The sequence below is a fragment of the Tupaia chinensis genome, unplaced genomic scaffold (assembly GCF_000334495.1).
Source record: "Tupaia chinensis unplaced genomic scaffold, TupChi_1.0 Scaffold000146_1, whole genome shotgun sequence".
In the NCBI taxonomy this organism is placed as follows: Eukaryota; Metazoa; Chordata; class Mammalia; order Scandentia; family Tupaiidae; genus Tupaia; species Tupaia belangeri.
This window is the reverse complement of record NW_006159616.1, coordinates 7,198,147-7,216,402: the sequence shown is the minus strand read 5'-3', so window position 1 is coordinate 7,216,402 and position 18,256 is coordinate 7,198,147. Positions and strand designations below refer to the sequence as shown.

Genomic DNA, 18,256 nt, shown 5'->3' with positions numbered 1-18,256 from the left:
GCACACGCCCTATAAGCAAAAAACCTCCAAAAAAGAAAAAAGAAACGCTGACCTCAGGGCCAGCAGGTGGCATGTGGTTAGGGCACTGGACTCTCGCATGGCAAATGCGGTTAGAGTTCTGGATCTCGTGGCTTTGCTTCTCTCTCTCTCTCTTTTCTCTCTTATCTTATACATGTGATGAGCACGTGTATCCTCTATAACAAATTAAAAAATAATAATGAAATTAAATCAGTAATTCTTAAAAAGAGAGAGAGAGAAAGAGAGAGAAAGAAATGCTGATCTGGCCCAGCTAGTAGCTTGGTGGTTAAGACGGCCAGATCCCACATGGCTCATGATGTGGTTCAAGTTCCAGATCTTGTGACCTGAAAAACATTGGGCATGTGTGCATGCATGTTCAACATCCCAAGAGAATGGAGGAGAAGGGACTGCATCGTGGCCATCCCCCAAGGTTTATGCTTTCTTACTACCCTTCCTTCTCCTAAATAGTCCCCCTTCACCACCACTACCATCTGGCAAAAATTAAAAAAAAAAAGGGACCAGCATTTGGTGTAATGGCTATGCTTCTGGACTCACATTAGTCAACCGCGGTTCAAGTCCTGGACCCAGTGGCTTAAAACTCACGCCAGGTGCATGTGTGTATGTGAGTATGCCCAAGATCTCAAGAGGAGAATGGAGGAGAAGTGACTGTGGCATGGCCATCCCCCCTGGGAGGGTGATTTCTTGCTTAGGCAAAAACCTCTAAAAAAAAAAAGAGAGAATGAAAGAAATGCTGACCTAATGTATAGCAGAAAAGCACTTTCATTTGCTTAGAAGTACTGTTTATATGTGAAGGATCATTGTGAGGCCAGGGAAGTTATTAGAACACTGGACCTGATGTTGCCTGGTTTTAATCTCACCTTGCTCACATACTGGAGATACTACGTCAGGTCCCCACTTGTGGAAGTGGGGATAGAACACTACAAGGTATTGTGAAGATGAGGTGAGATGATCAATAGTAAATGCTCCATAAATAATTATTATTTTTCTATTTATTTAAAACATTTTTAAAAAATTATTTTTAATTTTACTTATTCATTTACTTATTTTGACCAGAAAGACAGAGAGAGAGAAAGTGAGAAAGCAAGTCACCAGGTCCAGGACTCGAACCATAGTCAGCCATGTGGGAATGTCCAGCATCCTAACCACCACACCACCTGCTGGTCCCCATTAATTATTATTTTTTAAATAATTATTTTATTTAATTTTACTTATCTGTTTGTTTTAATTTGACCAGAGAGGGACAGAATGTGGGACTACCAGTTAGCGTAATGGCTATGCCGCTGGACTCCCACGTAGTTGACCGCGGTTCGTGTCCCGGACTCGGTGGCTTAAAACTCACGCTGGGCGTGTGTGCGTGCATGCCCAAGATCCCAAGAGGAGAATGGAAGAGAAGAGATTGTGGCGTGGCCATCCCCCCTGGGGGGATGATTTCTCGCTTTCTGTCTCTCTGTCTCTCTCTGTCTGGTGAGCTCATGTACCCTATAGCAAAAACAAAACAAAACAAAACCAAAAAAAACCCCACAAAACTCTCAGAGAGGGACAGAGTGAGATAAAGAGAGAGAGAGGGAAAGTGAGAAAGCCACCAGGTCTGGAACTTGAACCGCAGTTGGCCTTGTGGGAGTCCAGTGCCTTAACCACTAGGCCACCTGCCGGCCCCTCCATAAATTACTATTAGTGCTACTGGGATACTCTCCAGGGTGGCCCTGGGGACACAGCTACCCATCCTGGACAGGGCCGCTTCCACAGACTACCAGGCTGTTGCAGAGTGCCTCCAGGGGGTGCTGCCCACCCTGTGGTCCTCATGGGTTTGGGTAGGCATAGCCACATTTCTCCGGAAGAGGGCAGCAAAGCCTCGCGCCTCTGCTTTTCACAAAGCTGTTTGGGGCTTGTGCTGGGCCATGCTCTGTTCTGGGCACTCCAGTGGGCTGTCCTTGCCTGTGGGCTCCTCCTGCCCATTACACCAATGGGCTTGACCTCATTAATATGCCTAAATCTGTCCTCTTCTCTCCAACCCCTCTGGAGACCCAGACTGGCTCTCACTCCGCTCCACCCCAGTCTCAGTCTCTCTTGCAGCACTGTCTGGAAGCTGAAGCTCAGGGTTCTCCCTGCTGCTTTGGCTTGTGCCCTTTTTTCTACTGTTCTCAGAATCCCCACAGCCCTGTGGCTGCTGCCTGTGGCTCTGGCCTGGTGCCCCACGTTTCCTCAGGTGTCCTCGTGTGTCCCGTCTATTCTGTCCTCCAGGCCTCTTCAGGGCTGTGCTCTTGGTCTGGGGTTCTTCTCCTTTTCCCATTTACCTGGCTGACAGCTGCTCGCCTGAGGGTGTTCACAGCCCGGCGTCCTGGTCACAGCCTCTTCACCCTCCTGTAGTTACCGGGTCACCATGCTTGCTCTTTGGTACAGGGTGCACACAGCCCTTGCTGCCCTGAGGTTTACAAGGAGCTGCTTGGGCCTGGCCTGGTGAGTCTCATGTACCGGTCTGGCCCTCAGGAGGCGGCATGGCGGGAGCTGGAGGCCGAGCGGGCGCAGCTGCAGGGCCAGCTGCAGCGGGAGCGGGAGGAGCTGCTGGCCCGGCTGGAGGCCGAGAAGGAAGAGCTGAGCGAGGAGATCGCCGCCCTGCAGCAGGAGCGTGACGAGGGTCTCCTCCTGGCCGAGAGCGAGAAGCAGCAGGTTTGTGAGTCCTGCGGAGTCTTCCACTGCTGCCCCAGGGACCCCCTATTCATGGCTGGTCCCTGTGCAGCCACCTGGCAGCTACGAACCCTGGGGCAGGCTGCTTCCCTCTCTGGGCCCACTGCCTCACTGCAGGGTAAGGCAGTGATAGGGACGTCTGTGCAGCATTGCTGAGCCCCTGCTGGCACACGGCGGGAGCACGCCCACTGTCAGGGACAGTTGTGACACCAGGAGAGCCACCCACGTTCTCCCATACTTCTGCCCACCCCAAGCTGGCTGTGGCGTCCTCACAACTGCCTTATTGCTGTGCCCACACCCACAAGCAGCAGCCAGCCCTCCCCAAGAACTAACCCGTGACTTTCCCATACTGGGATGGAGCCGGGGCAGACTGCCAGCTCTGTCACCCCGGGCAAGTGCCTTTACTTGTTGGACCTCAGTTTCCGCGTTTGTAACATGAGCACAACGGAAGACTTGGCCTCGGGGTTGTGGTGGCAAGTTAGTGAGCTGTGCAAGTGTTTCCTCCCTGGGTTACTGTTACTGCCGCTGAATCCCTGCCCAGGGCTCCAGGGGGCCAGCATGCTCCCTGCCCTGGGTCTGCCGTGATGGCCCATCAGGCCATGGCACCCCCAAAGGCCCAGGATAGGCTGAGGAAGAGCCTTGAGTGTGCCACCTGGGGCCGCCAACTTCCCGAGGCATTTCCTGCCTCTGCCCAGGCCTTGTCCCTGAAGGAGTCTGAGAAGACAGCCCTGTCGGAGAAGCTGATGGGCACCCGGCATAGCCTGGCTGCCATCTCCCTGGAGATGGAGCGGCAGAAGCGAGACGCGCAGAGCCGGCAGGAGCAGGACCGGGTAGGGCAGGCTGGGCAGCCATGTCGCCATCCACATGGCAGGGTACACCCAGGCCAGGAGGAGCCCCTGTGGGAGGGGAGGCATGGCCTGCCCTGGAGAAGACTCCAGGCCGGGGGCAGGGTAGTTTGGCCCTTCCTTTAGGGGTCTCCACCTGAGGGAGGTGGCCCAGCATACCCTAGTGACTCCCCTACCGTGACGGAGAGCCAGTGATGGGAACAGCACTCGCTGGCCCTGGAGGGGCGGCCAAAGGTTTGGGAGGACAGCAGGAGAGTCTCTAACTTGGAACTGAAAGTGGAGAGTTCAGCCGGCGGGTGGAGCCTGAGGAGCAGGGGTCCCGGAGGACCATGTCAGCATCTCCTGCCTGTCCAGGGCACCGTGAACACCCTGACATCTGAGCTGCGTGATCTGCGGGCCCAGTGTGAAGAGGCTGCTGCGGCCCATGCCCAGGAGGTGAAGCGGCTGCAAGAGCAGGCGCGAGACCTGGGCAGGCAGCGGGAGTCCTCCCTGCGCGAGGTGAGCCGGCCCACCACCCCTCAGGGCAGCGCCTGCTCCATGCCGCTGCATGCCTGCTGGGGGCCTGGTCCTTCAGGGCCAGAGGACCGTCATAGTCCTCTCTGCGTCTGAGGACAAATGAATGGCCCACATAGAGAGGAGGTGGCAAGCGTGTCCTGAGTGCCTGCTGTGTCCAAGTGGAACTCTGGGATCTCAAGGAAGGAGAGTGGGGTCTTTTCACCCTGGGTGTTGTCTACAGGGCGATCCTGGTTGATACTTATTTCAGGCCCAAACAGTGCTGACTCCAGCATGCCTTGTGCCAGATCAACAGACTGCAGTCGGAGTCGCTGCAGGGGGCGGGGGCCAGCGCCCTGTGGCCAGGTATTTGGGTTCAGGCCTGATCCTCTGACCGAGCTCACTGGAGGTCCTGACCCTGGTCCTCGGACATCTGTGCTCGCAGGCAGAAGAGCTTCGGACTCAGCTGCGTCTGCTGGAAGATGCTCGCGATGGGCTGCGGCGGGAGCTTCTGGAAGCTCAGCGCAAGGTGCGGGAGAGCCAGGAGGGCCGCGAGGCCCAGCGCCAGGAGGCAGGTGAACTGCGGCGCAGCCTGAGTGAAGGTGCCAAGGAGCGCGAGGCCCTGCGGCGCTCCAACGAGGAACTGCGGGCCTCCTTGAAGAAGGCTGAGAGCGAGCGCATCAGGTGGGCTGACAGGGACCACCCTGTCCTCACCGAGTCTCTTCCCTGAAACCTAACTCAGCCTCCGGTTCTGGGAAAATTGCACACGTGGGTCATTGGATAGTTTTTCTACCTGTAGAAAAGGGAAAGATGGTGGCAGGTAGGGTTGGGGTCCCCGCCTGCTGTCATCACCCTGGAAACAGGCCCCCACCTGAAGTCACTGGTCTGCCTCTCCTGGCTGAGGGACTGGCCCCAGCCCCAAGGGCTCAGCTCAGGAAGGGCCACGTAGCAGGTAGCACTTGGACACCTCTAGGGCACAAGCTGGCGAGGAGAGCTGCAGACCATTCTCGAGGACCCAGGGCAGCCTCTGGCCTCTGTCCCCTCCAGCCTGAAGCTTGCTAATGAGGACAAGGAACAGAAGCTGGCACTCCTCGAGGAGGCACGGGCAGCCGTGGCCAAGGAGGCTGGAGAGCTGCGGGCCGGGCTGCAGGAGGTGGAGCGCTCACGGTTGGAGGCTCGGCGGGAGCTGCAGGAGCTCCGGCGGCAGGTACCGCCCCCATGCCAGCCACTTGCTGGGCATGCTGTGTGCCCCGGTCCCGGAACACCCCTTTCTGGAGGTGCTCCCTCACAGGGGCTTGGCTACGATGAGCCGTCTTTCCTGAGCTTGGTCCGAGCAGATGGGGCTTGAGGAGTCCTTGGCCCCCTGATCCTGTACAGGGGTCTGTGCCCTCAGGCTTACATTTGTCCAGGAGGGTGGAGCTCTTGTCCAGTTCACAAAGGAATCTGTAAACAACGAGAGGTACAGATCCCATGAGCTCAATTAGGGGCTAGCAAACTTGAAAAGAACCAAAAAGTAGGAGCTGGCAGGTGGGTGGCCTTGTGCTTAAGGTGCTGGATTCCCATATGGCAGACCGCGGCTCAAGTTCTAGACCTGGTGGCTTGCTTTCTCACTTTCTCTCTCATCAGAAAGATGTTTTGTTTTGTTTGTTTTTTTAAATTCAGGGGCCAGCAGGTGGTGTGGTAGTTAAGGTGCTGGACTCCCACGTGGTCGACTGTAGTTCAAGTCCCACACGTGGCAGCTTGCTTTCTCGCTTTCCCTTTCTCTCTGGTTGAATTTAATAGTAATAACAAATGGAATTAAAGAAATAATAAATAAATAAATCTTTTTATTAAAAAGAAGAGAAGGGATCAGCAGATGGCGTAATGGTTGTCTTTGGACTCCCACGTAGTTGACCACGGTTCAAATCCTGGACCCGGTGGCTTAAAGTCATGCCAAGCGTGTGTGCATGTGTGCCCAAGATCCTGAGAGGAGAATGGAGGAAAAGGGATTGTGGCGTGGCCGTCCTCCCTGGGGGTGATTTCTGATCTGTGTGCTGCTACCCATCTCTGCTGTCATGAGAAAGCAGCCTGGACAGTGCACGGATGGCACCCATGTTCCAGCACAGCTTTGCTTATGAACCCTGAACTCTGAACTTCATGTCATTTTTGTATGCTAAAAATTTCATATGTTCTTCTTTTCATTTCTTTCAAGCATTGAGAAATGAACCATTTTCAACTATTTTAAGATGTAAAGAAACCTGGGCCAAGCAGGTGGCACAGAGGCTAGGACAGCTGGATCCAACTTGGCTGACTTTGTGGTTTGAGTCCCAGACCTGGGGGACATGTGTGTGTGTGCATGCCCAATGTCCTGAGAGGAGAATGGAGGGATTGTGGTGTGGCCACGCCCCCAGGGGGATGATTTCTCACTTTCTGTCTCTCTGTCTCTCTGTGTGTCTCTGGCGAGCACACATCCCCTATAGCAAAAATCTCTCAAAACATAAAACACAATTTTAAGTTCCTTTTATCTATTGGGTTGTTGGAAAAGTCATGATGTATTTTTGCATAGAGAAACAGAAAAATACATCATGACTTTTCTGATGACCCAGTACAATAGGAATTGAACCTTGGTCTGCTACTTGTGGGCTGTGTGACCTTGGGCAAGGCACTTGACCTCTCTGAACCTGTTTTCTCATCTGCTAAGTAAGAATAATTAGTGTGTACCCACACAAGGTTGTGTGAAGATTAAATGAATCAATATAAGTGAAGTGCTTAGCACAGGACTGGATACATAAGCAGCCGAAAAGCTCATCATCACAGAGATGAAAGGCGAGGCAGGGAGCCGCAGTTTACCCCACGGAACTCCTGGTCTGATAGGCACTCATCCTCCCCTTCCCCACTCCCCATGGAAGGTAGATTTTTTTTTTTTCTCTACAGGGCACATATGCCTGCCAGAACACACAGAGAAAATGAGAAATCCACCCCCCCCCAGGGGGGATGGCTGCTTCACAATCCCTTCACCTCTCGCCTCCTCTTGGGATTCTGGGCACACTCCCATGTGTGTCTGCCATGATGTTCAAGTTGCCTGGGTCTGGGACTCAAACTATGCACTTGGCCATGTGGGATCCAATGCCTTACCCGCTACGCTACCTGCTGGCCCCAGAAGGTAGTTGTGAGCCTTTGGGACCTGGCATGCCCCAGCTCAGCAAGGTGGATGAGAAGGCTCCTGGTGGATCTGGGTGGTATTTGATGCTGGTCCTTGGAGCAGTGGGTCCCGGTGCCCCCTAGGCCAGGACAGGGCAGAACATGGGATGGAACTGAGCCTCCTGTTCACATTCTCCTACAGATGAAGACACTGGACAGTGAGAATGCCAGGCTGGGCCGGGAGCTGGCAGAGCTGCAGGGCCGCCTGGCTCTGGGCGAGCGGGCAGAGAAGGAGAGCCGGCGGGAGGCCCTGGGCCTCCGTCAGAGGATGCTGAAGGGCGAGGCCAGCCTGGAGGCTGTGCGACAGGAGGTAACTGGGCAGATGGGTGAGCAACGTGGAAGGGGAATGATCTAGTCGGTATGAAGGCTGTCTTCAGCGGGAAAATGCTGGAGTCATTCTGATAGACTACTCCTGGGACTTGTTCCTGTCGCCTGCACCCCTTGACTCGTCCCCAGTTATAATAACCACCATGGGAAGAACCATGGACCTACTTTGTACAAGCACAAAATGGGGAGGGAGAGGAGAGGGAAAGAAAGTTCTATAGATATAACCTTGTGTGATTATCCTAGCAGCCCACGAGTTAGGTACAGTTTGCCCCATTTACAGAGAGCACCGGACACTGAAGCTCAGAGAGGCCAAGGGATCTACCCAGGGTTACACAGCCATGTAGGTCCGTCTGACCCACGCTCTTTCCTCTCTGCCTTTTCCTGCAGTTTCACTGCCTTGAATCTACTGTGTTACCTTGACCCAGGTACTTAGCCTCTCTGTGCTTCCAAGTGCTCATGGGAAAGGGGCCCGTGTGCTAGCAGGGCACGCATATGAAGGGCCTGGCACAGGGCCTGGCATCCCACTGGCTCATTAGGTGGGGCTTGTAGGGAAGTTGATAGCCTTGTGAGGCTGACTCATTCTCTAAACCAGTGGGTTATTTTTGTAACTGATCAGGCATCTCATCAGTAGATAATTTTTTAGTTTATGTCCCCATTTTATGCATATCAGTAAATTACGTGCACTGAGAGGCAGTATAGCTGGTGATTAGGAGAAGGGCCACTGGGGCTTGAGTGCCAGGCTTGTATTCTGGCTCTGCAGTTTACCGTGTGGCCTTGAACAACTACTTAACTTCTCTGCACCTCAATTTTACCACCTGTAAAATGGGATGATTCATAGAGTAATAACTAATTTCTTTTTTGGAGAGTACTTAGTGCCTGGCACTAAGTATTAGCTGTTGTCAGTAATAAACTGGTACATTACAAGTCTTACACAGAGGGAAGAGACTGAGAAACAAACTCTAGGGCCAGCCTTGGCTTGGTGCTTATGTGAGCTGGACCCCACGTGGTCAACTTGGCATAGGCGGGCACCTGTGCGTGCCTAAAATCCCAAAAGGAGGGAAAGGTGAAGCCATTGCAGTGTGACCACTTACCAGGGTGGGGGATGTTTCCTGGCTTTCTCCTTTTTTCCCCCCCGCTGGCGAGTGCCCTCTGGCAAATTTAAAAAAAAAACACTAATAATTTGCTTTCCACGCTCCATGAATATTCTCATACCACCCGTACGGGTGGGGTTCACTAAAGGAACGCGTGTTGCACCAGCCACTAGGGTTGGGGGCTCTAGGCTGGACTGAGAGGTTGGGGTCGGGGTCGCTAACCCACTACCTCCTGGCTTCCCTCCCGCCCCAGCTCCACGGAGCGCAGCGGAAGCTGCAGGAACAAGAGGGCGAGTTCCGGACTCGTGAGCGAGGCCTGTTGGGCTCCCTGGAGGAGGCACGCAGCGCCGAGAAAAAACAGCTGGACCATGTTCGGGGCCTGGAGCTGAAGCTGGAGGCAGCACGGGCCGAGGCTGCGGAGCTGGGGCTGCGGCTGAGCGCGGCAGAAGGCCGGGCGCAAGGCCTGGAAACCGAGTTGGCCCGCGTGGAGGCGCAGCGGCGCGCGGCCGAGGCTCAGCTGGGCGGGCCTGCCCGGGAGCCACCTGCTGGAGGTGAGCACCTGAAGAGGATGGGAGGGCCGGGAGGCGGGCCTCGCCCAGTCCGGGGCCCTTCGCTGGGCCACACCTCCGCGGGCCCCACCCGTCTCTGAGGCTCTGACCTCACCCGTTTAGGGATCCAGCCTTTCGTCAAGGTCGCTTCTCTCTCTCTTTTTAAAAATATTTATTTATTTAATTCCATTTGTTATTGCTATTTATTTATTTATTTTAATTTGACAAGAGAGAGACAGACAGAGAGAGGAAGCAAGCAGCCAGGTTGGGGATTTGGACCGCGTTGGCCATGTGGGAATCCAGAGCCTGTAACCACCACACCACCTGCCGGCCCCAAGGTCGCTTCTCTTTAAGGGAGGTGGGCGATCCTTAATGCCCCAACTCCTTTTCTGGGCCTTTGAGCTTCCATCCTCCTGATTAACGCCTGCCCCTCTACACCAGCACCCCATCCTCTTCAGCCTCCCATCCACACCCGGTCTGTGACCCCTACATCTACCCCACACACGGTACAAGCCAGGCTTGACCCCTGAAAAGACTGTTCCAGCCCCACCTGCTCCCGGTGGATGGTGGATGATGCTGGGAGAGCGCTCCTGAGCTGGGGGTGCAGCCCTTTAAGGAGTGTTCACCTTGTCTCAGCCAGAGAACCTGTGGGATCTTAGGACTGTGGGGAATTGTGGAATATGGAGCTGGTGCCTCTTCAAATCCAGGCATCCCCAGGATCACGTTGGTTGGTACAAGTGTGCAATTTGATGGTGTGCCAAAGGCAGTTTTAAGCGCTAGGGGTGGAGTGTAAGCAAAACTGAAAAGCTTGTTGGCTCTTGGGTGCTCAGAGCCATGGGAATAGCAGACCACAGACATGATGCATGAATTAAACAAGAGAGGACCATCTCGTAGCACAGCGGCAGTTAAGCGCTGCATAGGAAGCTGAGCCATGGTCAAAATCCTGGGCTTGCCTTAAAAAACATTTAGGCTGGGTGTGCATGCCCATAATCCTGATGGGATGGAAAAATAGAGGAAAAAGGATTGAGGTGTAATCAAGCCCCATTGAGGGGTTTCTCTCTCCCTTTCTCTCTGGTGAGTGCATGCACCCTCCAACACTAAAAAAAAAAAAATATTAAATATAGACTGTATTCAGTGGTGGTAATGTGGCAATGGCTGGAAAGTAGGTAAGGAAAAGTAAAGCGAGGGACAATGCTGTTGGGAATGGCAAATGGCACATCCACTGTGGAAAGCAGCTTAGCTGTTCCTCACAAAGCTGGAAATAGGATTACTGTGCAAATCAGTGGTTCCATTCCTACGTATTACCCCAAAGAACTAGAAACAGACTCAGACATACTTGCATACCAGTGTTTATAGCAGTATTATTCACAACAGCCAAAGGTAGAAATAACCCACATTTGTAAAAGATGTAATATTATTTATTATTTAAATCATTATTTATTTAGTTTATTATTATTATCTGTTAATTTGACAGAGAGAGAGAGACAGAGAAAATAAGAAAGCAGGCTGCCAGGCCTGGGCGTGGTCAGTCACGTGGGCCCAGCACCTTAACCTCCAGGCCGTTATTATTATTTTGAATTTGCTATAGGGCACTTGTGCTTACCAGAAAAAGAGAGGAAAAGTGAGAAAGCAAGCCACCAGGCCCAAGACTCGAACCATAGTTGGCCATGTGGGAAGCCAGAGCCCTGACCACCATGCCTCCTTCTGGCCCCACAACCCAAATATTGGGTCATTGGAAAAATCATGACATATTTTTCTAAGTAAAAATGTGTCACAAGGGACCAGCAGATGACGTAATATTTACATCTCTGGACTCCCACGTAGCCGACCGTAGTTCGAGTCCCAGACCTAGTGGCTTAAAACCCATGTTGAGCATGTGTGCATGCATGCCCAAAATCTCAAGAGGAAAATGGAGGAGAAGGGATTGTGGCATTGGGACCAGCAGTTGGCGTAATGGCTGTGTTGCTGAACTCCCATGTAGTCGACTGCAGTTCAAGTCCCAGACCTGGTGGCTTAAACTCACACCAGGCGCATATGTGTGCCCAAGATCCTGAGAGGAGAATGGAGGAGAAGGGATTGTGGTGTGTCCATCCCCCCTGGGGGTGATTTCTCACTTCGCTCTTTTTTTGGCAACCAAAAGAGCCCTGTAAAAAAAAAAAAAAAAAAAAAAAAAAGGATTGTGGCGTGGCTAACCCTCCCGTCCCCGAGGGTGATTTCTTGATTTCTGTCTCTCTGTCTTGCTCTTTCTCATGAGTACACACACCCTATAGCAAAAACCTCTCTCAAAAAAAAAAAAAGCGTCTTGATTTTTCTGACAACCCAATATTTATTAACGAATAGATAAACAAATAGCAGTATATCCATACAATGGAATTTTTTTTAAAAAAGAATTATTCAACTTTATTTATTTATTTCAATTTGACCAGAGAGAGAAAGCAAGTGAGAAAGCAAGCTGCCAGGTCTAGGATTCGAACTGTGGTGGGCCATGTGGGAGCTCTGTGCCCTTAACTACCTACTGCCTCTAGCATACAATGGAATTTTATTTGGCCTTCTAAAGGAACGATAGGCTGGGGGCTAGTTGGTGGTGCAGTGGTTAAGGTGCCAGGCTCTCACATGGTTGACCACAGTTTGAGTCCTGGACCTGGTGGCTTGAAAATCATGCCAGGCATGTGTGCTTGTGTGCCCAAGATCTTAGGAAGAAAATGGAGGAGAAAGAATTGTGATGTGGCCATCTCCCCTGGGCGGTGATTTCTCACTTTACCTTTCTCTCTAGAGAGCACTCACTCCCCGTGGCAAATTAAAAATAAAAACAAATGAAGATAAAGGGAGAGAGGGCAGGCCGTTTGTGTGGGATTCAGGGAGAGCCTTGCTGTGGAGGTGAGGGATGGGGAAGAATGAAGTGGTCGAGGGAGCTCCTGGTGGAAGAGTCGGGCCCAGTGGAAGGGTCCTGAGCAGAAGTACCCCTGTCCTGTGCACCGGGGGACTCCCCATAGTGAGTGTGGGACAAAGGCCCTGCTCGAGTGGTCTTTGTGGGCCACTACCACGCTGGCTTTTACTCCGGGGGATGGGCTCTTCCAGGGCTGGAGGCCCTGGGTGGAGTGGAGGTCCTGCTCCTTGGTGTACCTTTGGGCAGGAGCCTCTGGGAAAGGACCAAGCTTGCTTCTTGTGGGGCAGTTTAGGAAACACTTGGCAGAGGTAGTGCTAACGGATGGGAAAGTGTTGAGCTGCGTTGTGATGTCCTTGGTTTTTTGGGTTCAGATCACTAAAATTAGAGATCTGTCCCTAGGCGCAAAATGAAACCGCAACCATGAATAAAGTAGGTAGAAGAAAAGGTTTAATAGAAAGAAAGGAAAGGAAAGAAAGAAAGTACACCCAAAAAGGTTGTTGGGCGGGCAGATTGCCAGGTGGCAACCGAGCTTGGTACTACGTAACCGTTCTTTTTTTATTACTAGAGGTCATGAATATTCATTAGTGGGAGGCCCCTTACGCTGCCTCTGTCCTTCCTTTAAATTTGAATCTACACGTTCTTTTCCTGCACCTGCGCACCTTCCTCACAGGTAAAGAATGAGGAACTTTATCACCTAATTGCGCATGCCCAATGTGAGCCAGGTTGCCCCAATTAGACTGCCCAATTAGTCCATCGCCCTAACGGGAATTAGGACATTGACCAAAACCCTTGCTTAGGTCTTTCTGATAAGAGAAAAAATTTCGGAACCATCCCTGTGTACTTCCCTCAGGCCCCAAGGAAGGAAGATGGCAAATTGCCTTGCCCTCCTGGCGCCCCGGAGCTAGATGAGCCTTTCACTTCTCTCTTAGGGCTGCCCGCTCATGGCTAACTAACTACTACAGTAGGAGCCTGCTCATGGCATACCCCTGCCTGCAGTTCCAGCGTGGGCCTCCAGGGGCTGCCCCACCCTCTTCTCCCTCCCTGTGGTCCTACATCTAAATGGGATTCAAGGTTTTCTGCTTGGGAGTTGGTTGCCTAGGTTCAAATCCTGGCTCTGAATTTCCCATCGTTGAGACCAAGCAACTCGCTTAACTGTTTTAAGCCCACCTTGTCTGTGAAGTGGAGAAATTGGTCCTTCCCTGCGAGGGAATTGTTGTGAGGATGAGATGCGGCAACATAGGGGGAGCTTCAGTGCCTGGTTCACAGAAAGCGCTGAGGGGCTGCAGGTGGAGTGCTGGATAAAGGCGCTGGATTCCCACATGGCCAGCTGCAGTTCGAGTCCCGGAGCTGGCTACGTGCTTTCTCGCTTTCCCTTTTTCTCTCTGTCTCTCTCTGGTCAAATTTAGTAATAATAATAATAATAATAACAACAACAACAACAAATGGAATTAAATAAATGATTCTTAAAAAAAAGAAAAGAAAAGAAAGCACTTAGAACAGGGAGAGATCGAGTGCTGGAGTGTCCACAGTGTGGACAGGAGAGGTGAGGCCCAGCCCTCAAGGTACTCAAGGTCTGGGTGGGGAGGCAGATACCAAACTCCCATGAGGGTGGGATGAGCTCACCCCACCCTGCCTGAAGTCAGGGAGGTCTCTGAGAGACTGCTCTAAAGGACAGGCCAGCAGAAGAGAAGCAAGGGGGAAAAGAGAGTGGGACCAGCACACAGAAAGGCCCGAGGGCTGTTACAGGGAATGTTCTAGAAGATGGGAGCTGAGAGTGATCCAGAGGGGCCAGCTTGTAAAGATGAAGTGATGCTGGGGTAGGCAGTAGGGCCTCTAAGCTAGGGTAAGTAAATTGGGCAGGAGGCTGAGGTGGCCCTGTTTGTGCTAGGCCAAACTCACGTGGGCTGTCGGATCCAGCACGGGCCGAGACATGAGTGAGGAAGACCCCAGATGCATCCGTGTCTGTCCACAGTGTCAGCCTCTACTGCATAACGTAAAACTGAGCACAGCAAAGCGGTCAGGTCGAGGGGCGAGACCGACTCAGGCTAGCTGATCACAGTGGTCAGTCTCTGGAGGCGGATAGCCAGTCAAGGTCCCCAGAGATCTCAAGCATCGACCCTGGAGGGGAGGGAGCTGGTCTGATCCACGCCTGAAGGTCTCATTGAAGGGTCTGAGGATGGCGCTGAGGCTGGGATGGAGGTGGTGAGTCTTGGGCCGTCTCCTGAAGTCTGCGAGTCTCGGAGTGGCCGGAGCCAATGGCAAGGTGGCATTGCGGGGGGCACCTTTTCTGCCCCAAGGCAGGCGGAGCCTCTTAGGTTAGACCCATGTCTAAGGTTTGCACCTGGCAAGTCTGTCCCTCTGCTTGGGTGGGCCAGGTGTCTGGGGTTGGCCGACCTGGGTTTCTGTCACTCCTGTAGTGCGTTCCCATTGAGTCCTCTCGGTTTGGCAGGCTGAGGGAGGAACCAGGGTGTACATGCCGCACGTCACTGCCCCAGGGCAGTCCTGTCATCACAGAGTCCATTCTGTAGCATAGTGCTCTCAAAGGCAGGCCACAGGAGCCTGCAGCCACCTCATTGCAACCACTGCCCTGCAGGCAGGTGAGGCTGGTGGCTCCTGCCTCCCTGGGTGTGTCTTCCCTCCTAGGAAGTGGGGAAGGACTCAGCAGCCCCAGCCCCTTAGAATGCAGCCCTGGGTCCCAGCCATCATCCCCAGGACCGGCCACCTCTCCAGTACCTCCTGACCTGGACCCAGAGGCAGTACGCATGGCCCTCCGGGATTTCCTGCAGGAACTACGGAGTGCTCAGAGAGAACGGGTGAGCCTGGGCGTGAGTGGTCGGATAGGGAACCAGGTGGCCAAGGGCCCTGGAGGGGCTGCAGGTCCTCAGAGCAGCGGTCTCTCCTTTCCCCTCATGCCGGGGCTGCAGGATGAGCTTCGCACCCAGATGAGTGTCTTGAGTCGCCAGTTGGCTGAGATGGAGGCTGAGAGGGACAGCGCGACCTCACGAGCCAGGCAGCTGCAGAAGGCGGTGGCTGAAAGTGAGGAAGGTGAGTTTGACATGCAAGTTATCGCTCTGTTCTCATATGTTTCTAGCAGCTGGGGCTGGTAGGTTGGCCTGAGTGGCTCCAGAGGACCTGCCCTGGCCTGTCACCCCCAGGGGACCCTCCCCAGTCAACCTGCCCCATGCCCCATGCCCCGAGCTGTACATTCTGGGGTGCTGGCAGGTGGACTCAGCGGTGGGTGGAGGGCAGGCTGGGCATCCTGTGGGCTGGTGCATTTTCTGGGCTGTGACTGTCCTGCCTGATGGGGTTGGTGGTGCCACAGCCCGGCGCAGCGCAGACGGGCGGCTGAGTGGCGCCCAGGTGGAGCTGGCACTGCAGGAGGAGAGTGTGCGGCGCAGCGAGCGGGAGCGCCGGGCCATGCTGGACCAAGTGGCTGCGCTGGAGAGGAGCCTGCATGCCACTGAGAGTGAGCTCCGAGCCAGCCAGGTGGGCAGGAGTGAGGGCCTCGGGGAGAGGGAGTGGGCCTAGCAGTGGGACCCGAGCAGGCCTGCGTGGGTGTCCAAGTCCTGCCATGGGCATTTCTGTGTCTTGCGGGGTCCTTCTGAAACCCACTGGACTTTCTGCAGGTGCAAGCTCAGATTCCATCATCATGTTTCTTTTTTTTGAAAGAGATTTTTGCTATAGGGTGCATGTGCTCACCGGAGAGACAGACAGAAAGTGAGAAATCACCCTGGGGGAATGGGCATGTTTCAATCCCTTCTTTTCCAATCTCCTCTGGGAATTTTGGACATGTACGCACACACGTCTGGTGTGAGTTTTGTTAAATTGCTGAGTCTGGGACTCAAACCATGGTCGACTACGTGGGAGTCCAGCAACGTAACCATTATGCCATCTTTCTGGTCCCCTATCATCACTTTTCACTTGAGATCACTAGGCTATAGAAAAAAACTTGGACTTTTGAGCCTGGCAGACTGGGGTTCGAGTCCTGGCGCTGCTGCTAATTGGCCATAGGCCAGTCATCTATCTGATTTTTGTTTTAGACCAGAGATGATGCACATACGCTCTTACCCACAGGCGGTGCCCTGGGCCTGTGTGGGGAGTCTGTGTAGCAGCCCAGTGACACTGTGGGATTTTTGTGTCTCTGGTGGACATCTGTGCCTCCATGTGTCTGTCTGTCTGGGGCAGGAAGTGACAGTCCAGGCTGCCTGAGTCTTGAGCTTTCTGGCTCCCTCCCTGCCTCTCTGCCCCCACTGCCCACCCCTGCCTCTGGCTCCTGGCCCAGCTCGAGCTGGGTTGTTGTGTCTGCGGCTTCAGCTCTGGCCTTGGGCCCAGCCACAGGGGCTGCAGGAAGAGGCAGGAACAAAGCTGGGCAGGAGCCAGTGTGGGGGCCTGGGCCCAGACAGGCAGGGCTGGGACGCTGAGCAGGGTGCGAGGTGCCAGGCCCGGGGGCACGTGCTGATGGGCTCTGTGACCCACGCAGAAGCTGGGATGGTAACGTGGACTGAGAGGAAGGCCCTCCAGTCTGTCTTCCTGTCCCATCCCCACTCCTTGGGCTCCCTTCACCCTCTGGCCCCCTTGAAGGAGGGGGAGGAGACTCGTCCCCTGGAACTCCAGAACAGGAGGGCTGCAGGGCTGCCTGGATGGGCTCAGGTTACACGTGCAGCCCCCAGGCTGCCTCTGGAGAGGGTGTCAGCCAGCAGGAAAGCCCTCGGAGCCTGCCATTCACAGCCCCTGCCCAGGGCTCTCAGTGCCCAGGCTGTGGGACGCCCCGGCCAGTGCAGTCCCTGCGCTACAAGACGTGAAGCAGGGCCAGTGAGCAGGAAGGGGTAGTTGTGGGTCACGTGGCCTGCTGGGAAACTGGAAGGTGCTCTGGGATCCTCATAGCCATCATCCTGGGGAGACAGGCCCCCGGTGGGCACAGGCCAGTCTCAGGTCACACAGTGAGTGGGTCCTGAGGGATGTGGGGAGGGGCCTGGGTGGACTGGACACCTGGGATCCCAGCCTTCCCCACCCTCAGGAGAAGATGAACAAGATGAAGGCCAACGAGGCGAAGCTGGAGAGCGACAAGCGGCGCCTGAAGGAGGTCCTGGACGCCTCTGAGAGCCGCACCATCAAGCTGGAGCTGCAGCGGCGCTCACTTGAGGGGGAACTGCAGCGCAGCCGCCTGGGCCTAAGTGACCGAGAGGCCCAGGCCCAGGCCCTGCAGGACCGGGTGGACTCCCTGCAGAGACAGGTGGGCCCCTTGCCCACTCGCACCCACAGCGTCCACATGCCCTAGCCCCAGCAGGCAAACTACAGGGACTGTGCAGTCCCTGCTGAAACCCTGTAGAGCTGCAGAGCAAGTATTATTGCTATCCCCCTGTCACGGATGGACAAGTGGAGGCTTAAGTGATGTCATTGGGCCCAGTCACATTGCTAATAAGAGGCAGAGCTAAAATTAGAATTCATGTTCATGTAGGACAAGTTAGATTTCACTCATTTCCTTTATTGCCTTTGCCCCTAGGAAACTCAGCTCTAAGCTCTAGCTTCTTTTCAGTAACTGCTAACAAAATTTCGGGATCATGGTGGTTGTTCTCTCTCTTCCATAGCAGGGGAATGAGACCACAGGGTCTGAGACAACCAGGCTGATGGTGCTCTGGGTGAGGGTGGATAACTGGTAGTGGATTGGACTGAGCTGCAGTCAACTAAGGCAGTGTGTGTGGGGGTGCATGGAACTGTGGCTGTCAGCAGTGGAATCCCAGAGAGGTGGGCAGGGCTTGGGCTGGGCTCACCTAGTGGAGGAGCAGGGCATAGAGGTCAGATGGGAACAGAGCCCCTTGACTGTCCTGTCTGTCCCCCTGCCAGGTGGCCGATAGTGAGGTGAAGGCGGGCACCTTGCAGCTGACTGTGGATCGGCTGACCGGGGCCCTAGCTAAGGTGGAGGAGAGTGAGGGGGCCCTGCGGGATAAGGTGCAGAGCCTGACAGAGGCCCTGGCCCAGAGCAGTGCCAGCCTCACCAGCACCCAGGACAAGAATCTGCACCTGCAGAAGGCCCTGACTGCCTGTGAACATGACCGCCAAGTGCTCCAGGTATGGGGCTGCCAGGCTCTGACTGGGCAGGGCCCTGGGAGAGTCAGTAAGAACAGGCTTGCAGGGTGTCTGGCAGAGAGGCTGACTATGGGA

General features: G+C 54.3%; 1 protein-coding gene across 1 annotated transcript in view; it reads left to right on the top strand.

The window, feature by feature from the left end:
- The window catches only part of CROCC (ciliary rootlet coiled-coil, rootletin), a 54,919-nt gene that overhangs the window by 30,322 nt on the left and 6,341 nt on the right, over nucleotides 1–18,256 (top strand). The window contains exons 22-33 of the mRNA XM_006145233.1: nucleotides 2,527–2,706; nucleotides 3,420–3,554; nucleotides 3,924–4,067; nucleotides 4,507–4,745; nucleotides 5,109–5,268; nucleotides 7,384–7,551; nucleotides 8,913–9,210; nucleotides 14,738–14,907; nucleotides 15,019–15,139; nucleotides 15,417–15,580; nucleotides 17,112–17,327; nucleotides 17,939–18,163. Of these exons, the coding sequence (XP_006145295.1) occupies nucleotides 2,527–2,706; nucleotides 3,420–3,554; nucleotides 3,924–4,067; nucleotides 4,507–4,745; nucleotides 5,109–5,268; nucleotides 7,384–7,551; nucleotides 8,913–9,210; nucleotides 14,738–14,907; nucleotides 15,019–15,139; nucleotides 15,417–15,580; nucleotides 17,112–17,327; nucleotides 17,939–18,163 (2,220 nt within the window). The remainder of the gene's footprint in view (nucleotides 1–2,526; nucleotides 2,707–3,419; nucleotides 3,555–3,923; nucleotides 4,068–4,506; nucleotides 4,746–5,108; nucleotides 5,269–7,383; nucleotides 7,552–8,912; nucleotides 9,211–14,737; nucleotides 14,908–15,018; nucleotides 15,140–15,416; nucleotides 15,581–17,111; nucleotides 17,328–17,938; nucleotides 18,164–18,256) is intronic.